The following is a 9,832-nucleotide window of genomic DNA, read 5'->3' on the forward strand; positions in this document are numbered from 1 at the left end:
GCCGGGTGGAGGCGAAGCGGGAACAAAGCGGGAGCCGCCGGGACCCCCGTCCCCTCCATCCCTCCCGAACCCCCTGGGTTTGCCTGCCCGGGCACGGCGGGGGCTACGGGGTCACCGGCCGTGTCCCTCCTCGTCCCACTCCGTGGCTGTCGCAGGGAGCGAACCCCGGGGGATGGTCGCGGGGGTGGGGGGGGACAGGGTCTGTCCCCCCGTTGCTGTCACCACCATCGCTGTGCCCACGGGGCTGCAGAGCGGGACCCCTCCACGGTGCCTCCCCAGCCGCTCGTGGCGGGGCTGGGGGCTGCGGTGCTGGGGCCGGGGGGGTGCTGGGCACCCAGCGGGGCGGCGGAGAGGGGGGGAGGCACGGTGGCTCTGCCCCAGGCGGGCGCCACGTCCCACCCTGCCCTGCCCCGGCACCTGTCCTGGCCTGCCAGCCCGGCAGGGCCTGTTCCCGGCCTGGCAGGCAGCGCGGGGCGGGGGGGGACGGGGGGGGCCAGGCAGCGCCCCAACCTGCCCAGCCCTGCCCGCGGGGCGGCCCCGTCCCTGGGGGGTGCCCTGCCAGGGTGGGGGGTCCCGCACCCACCCCTGGCCCTTTCCCACGCTGCGAAGGGGCGCAGAGGGCTGGGCTGGGGGGGGGGGGGCGGGGGGCAGGAGCGGGTCACCCCACGCCTGGGGATGTGTGTCCCCCGTCCCCCCCCCCCCCGCGGAGGGGACACCATGGTGGGGGACGGTCCCGTGTGCCCCAAGGCTGCCAGGGTGTGGGGCTGGCACGGCGGGGCGGGGGGGAGGGCACGGGGGTGTGCTGGGGGACAGGGCGTCGGGGTGTGCCGGGGGTGTGACACGGGTGTGACACGGGTGTGAGACAGCACATGGGGGGGGGGGGTGACATTGTGTCCTTTCGGGGTGCGCGATGGTGCCGCTGGTGTGACAGCGGGGGTGGGGGGGGGGCTACGTGTGTCCCCCCCCCGCCAGGCTGCACGGCGGCGGGGGGGTGCGGGGGCTGTGCCAATGTGTCCCCGGTGCGTGACGGATCGCGCGGGGGCGTGTGGCCGCGTTGCCGCTGTTACGGTTCTGCGGGGGACGGGGGCGGGGGGGCGGTACGGGGGTGTGCAACGCATCACCTGTGCGGGGCTACCGGGCGGGGTGGGGGGGCGACCGTGTCCCCGCTGGGTGCCCGCCGCCGGTGCCACCGCATCCCCGGGAGGGCTCGGTCCCCGGTGCCGTTGCCGGTGCGGCGGGGGCGGGCAGGTGCCGGCGGCGGGGCCGGGGGCGGCGGCGGGGCGGGGCGGCGGGGCGGGCGCTGGCGCTGGCGGCGGCGCGGCGGGCGGGGAGCGGCGCCGGGGCCCGAGCCCGACCGGGAGCCGAGCGGAGCCTCCCCGCCGCCGCCGCCGCCCATGGCCCCCTGAGCCGCCGCCGCCGCCGCCGCGCCCGGGCGGCCATGAAGCCGCTGGAGAAGTTGCTGAAGAAGCCGGGCTCGCACCTGCCCGCCCGCCCCGCCGCCGCACCGGGACCGGCACCGGGGCAGGGATCGGTACCGGGACCGCGGCGGCAGAGCCTGTCGCGCCCGCCCCCCTCCCCCGAGGAACCGGCGGGGCCGGCGGGGCCGCAGCCGGGGGGCGAGGGCCGCTGGCTGGAGCTGCGGCCCCCGGAGGCGCCGCTCCGCTCCCCGGAGGAACCGTCCCCGGGGGGAGACCGGGACCGGGAACCGCCGAGCCCGGAGCCGCCGCCCGCCGCCCGCTGCTGCTGCGGCTGCGGCCCCGCCGCCCCCGCGCCCCCCGAGCGGCTCCTGGCCGCGTTGCTGGAGCGGCTGCCGGCGGGCGGCGCGCACGGCCGCGGCTGCGGAGCAGGTACCGGGGGGCGGGGGCGGCCGTGCGGGACCCCCGGGGGCGCGGACGGGTGTATGGGGGGGGGGGGGCACCGGCGGGAGGCGCTGCGGGGGCGCCGCGGGCGGGGGATGCTGGAGGGGAGGCGGGATGCGGCAGCGGGCGGCACTGGGCGGGGGGGCCGGGGGTGGGTGACGGGCGCCCGGCTGCTGCCCGGGGGATGCGGTGATGGGCGTCGGGGTGGGGGATGCCGGGGTCGGGGGCGCCGGGTGCGGGGCGAGGCGGGTGGCACCGCGCAGGGCGCAGCAGGGTGCCCGGTTGGGGTGGCAAGGTCAGGTTGGGTCCCCGGTGGCCCGTGGCAGCGGGGTGCGCGGGGGCGTTGCGGGGTGCGCGGGGGTCCCGGGGGTACCGCGGGGGCTCAGTGTGGCAGCGAGCTCGGTGGCAGCGCCAGGCCCAGTGGAGGCCAAGGTTGGCCGGGCACCGACTGCCGCCGCGCCACGCGGAGCCATCAGCCTCCCGGTTAATCTTTAACGTTTTCCCGGTGCTAAAATTAGCCCCGACGGGAGCCGCAGCGGTTGGGGGGGCCGGGCAGACACCCCTTCCCCGCGCCCCGCTGCCGTCCCGCCGCGGCTCCCCATGCCGGGGTGGTTTTGGATGCACGGAGCCGGGCTGGGAGTGCTCCCACGCCATGGGGATCCCTGCTCCGGCCGACCCCGCTTGGCTGCCGGGATGTGGGGTGTCCTGGGGGGCACTGGGACACCCTGACCCGCTGCCAGCCCCACGCTCCAGGCACGCCCGGGGCCGGGGTGGGGCTCACCCCCCGACACTGGGGAGCCTTTCGGGTAGGAGCGAGATGGGACTGGCAGCGCCAGGCCCTGCCTGTGCCAACATGCTGCCAGGCCCGGCCCGGCGGTGCCCGGGCTGGCGGGGAGCCGGGGGGGGGCAGGACCCAGTGTGGGGGTCTGGGGGCTCCACCAGCCACGTTCTCCTGGTGCGGGAAAGCCATCCCTGCGCCCGCTCATGGTGCCTGCGGCTCTGGGAGATGTTGTGGGTGCTGCAGAGGGATGGGGAAACTGAGGCAGGGCTGGAGGGGACTGCACCCTGCAGGAGCGGGGAGGGGGGGTGTGTGTTTGGCGCCTTCTGCCCCCCAGGCTGAGCCCGGGAGGGGGCTGCAGCCGGGGCAGGTGGGGTGGGGGATCTGGGGGCCGTGTACCTGCCCTGGGGGCGCCCCCACGCTGCCGGCGCCCCTCCTCATCCCGGCCCTGATGCGGGTGCAGGATGCTGGACGTGGGGCACCGGCCCTGCGGTGCTGGGGGGCTGGGCTGGGGGGGCCCGTGGGTCCTGCCTGTGCCCCAGACTGCCGTGTCCCGTTTTTGGTGGCAGCTCATTCCCCACGGGCGCTGTGCCCCGGCACGGTTGTGTCGGGGGAGCCTCAGCCCCGGCTTGGCACAGATCCGTGGCCGGGTTACTGGAGGTGGCCGGGGGTTTGCTCGGCACAGCCCGTCCTGCGGGGACGGGTCCTTGGACCTTGAAAGGGCCCTGTGGGGGCACTAGGGTGCCACCACGGCATCCCTGGGGCGCACGGGCACAGCCCCCTGGGCACCCATCCAGCCGGAGACCCGCTCGGGTCCCAGGGTCGAGGGCTGCTCCACGAGGAGCGGTGCCTCGTCCAAAGGTCGCGGCGGTGGCTGGGTGCTGGCACTGCTGGGCACCGCCACCGGCGTCAGCCCCGCGACTCTCCCGGCCAGGACGGGCCAAAACACCCTCCCCGGGGCCGGTGCCTCCTGTGCTGGCCCAGAGAGCCCCACTGCAGGCACCGGCGCAGCGTGCCCGGAGCGCGGCTGCCTGAAGTTGTTGCCGCCGCCTGCCTCAGTTTCCCTGTTGCCCTGAGCCGTGTCCTCGTTTCCCCGTGGCCGGGCTCTCGCCAGGGCCGGCAGGAATGCCAGGGCGTCGTGGCTCAGGTCCTGCCCTGCCGGCACCTCTGCCCCTGCGCCGCGCTCCTGCCGGGCCCCGGTGGCCCTGTGGGGCTGGGAGCGGGTCCGTGAGCCAGTGCCGGGTGCAGGGAGGGGGGGGGGTTCGGCGTTGGGCTCGGCGGCTCCCGGCATCGTCTTGGCAATTGGCATCGCTCCCCTCGGCTGCCCGCTGCTGTGTGGGGTGTCGGGGAGGGGGCTCTGGGGGTGTCGGTAGGGGGGCTGTGCAGCGGGGTGCCCACACCTGCCCCCCCCCGCCCCCGTCTCCCCCCAGAGTCGCTGCTGGACGACATCGTGCTCACGCACTCGCTCTTCCTGCCCACCGAGCGCTTCCTGCAGCAGCTGCACCAGCAATATCCTTGGGGGGGGGGCCACGGGGGGCGAGGGGGTGGGGGGGGTTGGGGGGGTGCGGGGAGGGCGTTGGGGTGCCACGAGGGTGGGCATGAGGGTGCGATGGGGAGGGGTCTGAGGAAGGCACCGGGGTGCAATGAGGGTGGGCAGGAGGGCTGTGGGGAGGGGTCCGAGGTCGGGCATGGAGGGGGACATGAGGGTGGCACAGGGGTGGGCGTAGGGTTGCAAAGAGGAGGGCAGCGTGGCGGGGGGGGGGGGGGGACACACAACACACCCATGGGAGCGGCAAGGAGGGAATTGGGGTGCCCCGAGGGTGGGGGTGCCGCGAGGAGGGCAGGGGTCTGGGCACAAGGTGGGCAGCGGGGTGGGCATGGAGACGCTCGGAAGCGGGGTGGCCGGGGACAGCGGGTGGCCGCAGGCCGGGGTCCCTCTTTGCCGTGGCACCTCCTTGACGGGTGCCACCTTCGTGCTGGCGGGCGGCAGCCCCCCGCCGCGCTGGGAGGAGGGGGCCGGGCTGCGGCGCAAGCGGGCAGTGCTGGCCGTGCTGCTGCATTTCCTCGAGACCTACAAGGGGCTGCTGCAGGAGGAGGAAAGCGCCGGCAAAGTCATCAAGGTGGGGGTTCCACCCTGCTGCCCCCCTCCCCTCTCTCACTCCATCCCACCCAGTCCTGACCCCCCACACCCCCCCCCAGGAGCTCTACCTGCTCATCATGAAGGACACGTCCCTCTACCATGACCTGGAGGACGACATCCTCAAGCTGCACCAGCTCGTGGAGACCGTGGAGCTCAAGTGAGTTGAGTTGGGGGGGACGATGGGACGGGGGGGGGGTCCCCAGAGGGTCTTGGGGGTCGGGGTGTGCCAGGGAGGGACAGGGAGTTGTGGTCCCGGGGGATGCCCAGGGGCTGGGCGGGGGGGGGTGGGTCATTAGCTCATTAGCAGCCCTTTGGTGATGAGAAAGGACCTGGGTGGGGGGTTTGGCCCCCCCCCGACTCTGGCAGAGCACCCCGGCACGGCTCGGGGTGCGACACCCGGGGGTGCTGGCCGTGCCGGGGCCCCGGCACGGCCAGCACCCCCGGGTGTCGCACCCCGAGCCGTGCCGGAGCCTCGCCTGACCCCGCGCCGGTGCCGCAGGGTGGCCGACGAGACGCCCCCCCCGAACAAGCAGGTGAAACCGCTGTTCAGGCACTTCCGTCGCATCGACTCGTGCCTGCAGACGCGGGTGGCTTTCCGGGGCTCCGACGAGAGTGAGTGACCGTGGCCGGGTGACGGGAGTCCCTTCCCCGTCCCGTCGGCAGCCGTGAGAGGCCTCGCCTGCTCCGTGCCTCGGTTTCCCCAGTCGGGGCTCCGGTACACTCCGGCTCCGGTGTGGGATCCGGCGTTTCCCTGACACCCCGCTCGCCTCTCCCCAGTTTTCTGCCGCGTGTACATGCCCGACCACTCGTACGTCACCATCCGCAGCCGCCTCTCGGCCTCGGTGCAGGACATCCTGACCTCCGTCACCGAGAAGCTGCAGTACTCGGAGGAGCAGAGCGCCCGCGAAGACGCCCTCATCCTCGTCACCATGGCCTCGTCCGGAGGTGCCCGCGGGGCTGGGTTTGGAGAAGGGGGGGGTTGCAGGCAGGGAATGGCGGAGGGGGGGTGTCCGGCTGGCGCTGACCCCCTGCCCGCGCTCTGCCCGCAGAGAAAGCGGTGCTGCAGCCCAGCGAGGAGTGTGTCTTCACCACCCTGGGCATCAACAGCCACCTCTTCGCCTGCACCAGGGACACCTTCGACTCCCTGGTGAGCACCGCGCCGTGCCGGGACACCCCCAGCCTCCCCCCGCTCCAGCCCCCGCCGCTGCAGTGACCCCCTGGGTGGAAGAGGGGTCACCCCCGTGGTCCAGCCGCCTGCTCCAGCACCTTCCGAGGGTCTCCGTCCTCGTGTCCCCTCGCAGGTGCCGCTGCCCGAGGAGATCCAGGTGGTGCCGGGGGACACGGAGATCCACCGCGCGGAGCCGGAGGAGATCGCCAACCACCTCACCGCCTTCCACTGGGAGCTCTTCCGCTGCATCCACGAGGTAGCGGGGGGTGGCGGAGGGTCTTGGGGGGTACGACGGGGACGGGGACGGGCTGCTGCGTGCCTGGGGGAGCCCCTGGCGATGTGTGTGCGCGCGTGTCCCCCAACGCCGGCAGCTGGAGTTCGTGGATTACGTGTTCCACGGGGAGCGGGGCCGGCGGGAGACGGCCAACCTGGAGCTGCTGCTGCAGCGCTGCAGCGAGGTGCAGCACTGGGTGGGCACCGAGCTGCTGCTCTGCGAGTCGCTGGGCAAGCGCGCCCACCTCCTCAAGAAGCTCATCAAGATCGCCGCCATGTGAGTGCGGGGACGGGGGGGGCGATGTCGGTGTCCCCCCACCGCCACCCCCTCACCCTCCCTACGCCCCCCCCCCCCCCCGCCCCGCCACCTTCCAGATGCAAGCAGAACCAGGACATGCTCTCCTTCTACGCCATCGTCATCGGGCTCAACAACGCCGCCATCAGCCGCCTGCGCCTCACCTGGGAGGTGAGGGGCTGGGGGGGTGCCCTGGACACCCCCCCCCGAGTGCTTCTTGACCCCCCCCGCCCCACCTTGGGTGCTCGTGGCCCTCCCTTGAGCGCTCGTGGTCCCATCCCCGGGTGCTCATGGCTGCCCCCCCCCCGGGTTTGTCTTGCAGAAGCTCCCGGGAAAATTCAAGAACCTGTTTCGGAAGTTCGAGAACTTGACGGTGAGAGGTGCCCGGGCTCCCCGCGGGCATTGGGGGAACCCCTGTGCCCCCCCTCCCTCCCCCCCGCCCCTCCCAGGGGGTATCTGGGGAGCCGGTGGGCAGGGGGGGGGATGTTCCCACACCGTCCCAGGGTGTCCTTGTCCCCCCCACCCCAGACCACCAGTGATGGCCACGGCCCTGGTCCCGTGGCAGCCAGTGTGGCGGGGGGGTCCAGGGCAGGGTGCTGGCACCCACGGGGAGCTGCCCCCCCCCCAGCCCTGACCCCCCCACCCCCCCCACAATTCCTGCCCCCAGGACCCCTGCAGGAACCACAAGACCTACCGCGAGGTGCTGGCCAAGATGAAACCCCCCCTCATCCCCTTTGTGCCGCTCATCCTCAAAGGTGAGGGGGGGTGGGGGGGCACGGGGGCTGCCCGCACCCCGTGTGGGCCGGGGTCTCGCTGCTGCCCCACGGGACCCCCCCCCTCACCCCTTGCTCGCCCCCAGATCTGACCTTCCTGCACGAAGGCAGCAAGACCCTCCTGGATGGGCTGGTCAACGTGGAGAAACTGGTGGGTGCCCCTCGCCATGGGGGGGGAAGGTGGCAGAGAGACCCCCGGGGTGAGGCCAGGGAAGGGGGGCCCCACCGAGGGGCTGTGGCCCTGCAGTGGGGTGGGGGGTGGGGGTCCCAGGGGTGCAGAATAGCAGCCCTGGGGGGGTCCCTGGGGGTGGGGATGCCCCAGGGTGAGCAGCAGGGTCCCAGAGGGGGGAGACAGTCCCCAGGGTCTGGGGGGGCAGGTGGTCCCCAGGGGGCCGGGCAGGGTCCCGTGGGGCCGGGGGCTGACAGGGGGGGTGCTCTCTGCCCCAGCACTGCATCGCTGAGAAAGTGAGAACCATCCGAAAGTATCGGAGCCGCCCGCTCTGTGAGTACGGGGTGGGGGGGGGCCGGGACCCCCACAGGCCCGGCCGGGCAGGGGCGAGGGGCCAGCGCTGCGGGAGGGGGCTGATCCCATGGGACAGGGGGGTGTGTGTGGCCCCACCACCCCCGGTGCTGGCCCTGCGGGACAGGGATGTGTCTGGACCCACATCCCCATAGCTCTTCATCCCGGCATCTCTTCACCCCTGCGCCCCCCTTCCTGCGTCCCTGCATTCCCGTCCCCGCGTCCCCGTCCCTGCATCCCTATCCCATCCCATCCCTGCATCCCCTTCCCCTTTCCCTCATCCCTGCATCCCCATCCCTTCATCCCCGCATCCCATCCCCCGTTCCCATCCCCCTTCCCGCATCCCCATCCCTTTTCCCACATCCCTGCATTCCTATCCCATCCCTGCATCCCCATCCCCATTCCCGACAACGCTGCATCCCATCCCTGCATCTCCATCCCCTTTCCCGCATCCCCTTTCCCAAATCCCTGCATCCCCATCCCCTTTCCCGCATCCCTGCATCCCCATCTCTGCATCCCATCCCCCTTCCCGCATCCCTGCATCCCCATCCTCCCCCTGCATCCCATCCCCATCCCTGCATCCCCATCCCTCCGTCCCCATCCCCTTTCCCGCATCCCTGCATCCCATCCCTGCATCCCCATCCCCTTTCCCGCATCCCCATCCCCTTTCCCGCATCCCTGCATCCACTCCCCATCCCTGCATCCCCATCCCCTTATCCCCATTCCCTTTCCCACATCCCCATCCCTGCATCTCATCCTCTTTCCCCCATCCCTGCATCCCATCTCTGCATCCCCATCCCCTTTCCCGCATCCCTGCATCCAATCCCCATCCCTGCATCCCATCCCTGCATCCTCATCCCCTTTCCCGCATCCCTGCATCCAATCCCCATCCCTGCATCCCATCTCTGCATCCCCATCCCCTTTCCCGCATCCCCATCCGCTTTCCCGCATCCCCATCCCTGCATCCCATCCCCTTTCCCCCATCCCTGCATCCAATCCCCATCCCTGCATCCCATCCCTGCATCCCCATCCCCTTTCCCGCATCCCCATCCCTGCATCCCATCCCCTTTCCCCCATCCCTGCATCCAATCCCCATCCCTGCATCCCATCCCTGCATCCCATCCCTGCATCCCATCCCTGCATCCCCATCCCCTTTCCCGCATCCCCATCCCTGCATCCCATCCCCATCCCCTTTCCCGCATCCCCATCCCCGCATCCCCATCCCCTTTCCCGCATCCCCATCCCTGCATCCCATCCCCTTTCCCGCATCCCCATCCCTGCATCCCATCCCCTTTCCCCCATCCCTGCATCCCATCTCTGCATCCCCATCCCCTTTCCCGCATCCCTGCATCCAATCCCCATCCCTGCATCCCATCTCTGCCTCCCCATCCCCTTTCCCCCATCCCTGCATCCCATCCCTGCATCCCCATCCCCTTTCCCGCATCCCTGCATCCACTCCCCATCCCTGCATCCCCATCCCCTTATCCCCATTCCCTTTCCCACATCCCCATCCCTGCATCTCATCCTCTTTCCCGCATCCCTGCATCCCATCTCTGCATCCCCATCCCCTTTCCCGCATCCCTGCATCCAATCCCCATCCCTGCATCCCATCTCTGCATCCCCATCCCCTTTCCCGCATCCCTGCATCCCATCCCCGCATCCCCATCCCCTTTCCCGCATCCCATCCCATCCCGCCCTGTGCTGGGGGCTGCCTGTCCCCCCCACAGGCCTGGAGCTGGAGGCCTCCCCGGGGCAGCTGCAGACCAAGGCCTACGTGCGGCAGCTGCGGGTCATCGACAACCAGAACCTGCTCTTCGAGCTCTCCTACAAGCTGGAGCCCGGCGCCCAGTGAGCCCGGGGGGGGGCCCTGCCCCGGGGGGGGCCCCGCGTCCCCCCAGCACTGACGCACTTTGCCCAGCGGGGGCAAGGGGGGGGGTGGGGGTGGGGGGGTGCAGTGGGGCGCTGCCCCCCACCCGTGGCATGGGGGGGGGGGGGGGGGGGGGGGGCGTTTGGGGACCCCGGACGC

At 72.5% G+C, this 9,832-nt stretch overlaps 1 protein-coding gene across 2 annotated transcripts; it reads left to right on the plus strand.

The window, feature by feature from the left end:
• The first annotated feature begins 1,303 nt into the window (after positions 1-1,303).
• On the plus strand, positions 1,304-9,742 carry RAPGEFL1 (Rap guanine nucleotide exchange factor like 1). Of its 2 annotated transcripts, XM_063354719.1 has the most exons (15): positions 1,304-1,847; positions 4,068-4,146; positions 4,607-4,757; positions 4,837-4,934; positions 5,277-5,389; positions 5,555-5,722; positions 5,827-5,924; positions 6,079-6,201; positions 6,317-6,495; positions 6,594-6,684; positions 6,836-6,886; positions 7,181-7,268; positions 7,373-7,437; positions 7,734-7,788; positions 9,534-9,742. In XM_063354719.1, exons 1-15 carry the CDS (start codon positions 1,439-1,441, stop codon positions 9,656-9,658), a joined length of 1,893 nt encoding a protein of 630 aa, XP_063210789.1. In that variant the 5' UTR covers positions 1,304-1,438; the 3' UTR covers positions 9,659-9,742. The 2 variants fall into 2 exon arrangements, with proteins under 2 accessions (XP_063210789.1, XP_063210788.1); XM_063354718.1 differs by lacking the exon at positions 9,534-9,742 and having other exon boundaries at positions 7,734-8,094.
• Positions 9,743-9,832: the final 90 nt, after the last annotated feature.

The sequence above is a fragment of the Chroicocephalus ridibundus genome, chromosome 17, assembly GCF_963924245.1.
Source record: "Chroicocephalus ridibundus chromosome 17, bChrRid1.1, whole genome shotgun sequence".
In the NCBI taxonomy this organism is placed as follows: domain Eukaryota; kingdom Metazoa; phylum Chordata; class Aves; order Charadriiformes; family Laridae; genus Chroicocephalus; species Chroicocephalus ridibundus.

Excerpts from the sequence above, each read along its gene's own strand:
- RAPGEFL1 (XM_063354718.1), top strand. The coding sequence starts at position 1,439 with ATGAAGCCGCTGGAGAAGTTGCTGAAGAAGCCGGGCTCGCACCTGCCC. Across the intron at positions 5,390-5,554 it reads TTTCCGGGGCTCCGACGAGA|TTTTCTGCCGCGTGTACATG; the intron begins GTGAGTGACCGT and ends GCCTCTCCCCAG. Across the intron at positions 5,723-5,826 it reads CACCATGGCCTCGTCCGGAG|AGAAAGCGGTGCTGCAGCCC; the intron begins GTGCCCGCGGGG and ends CTCTGCCCGCAG.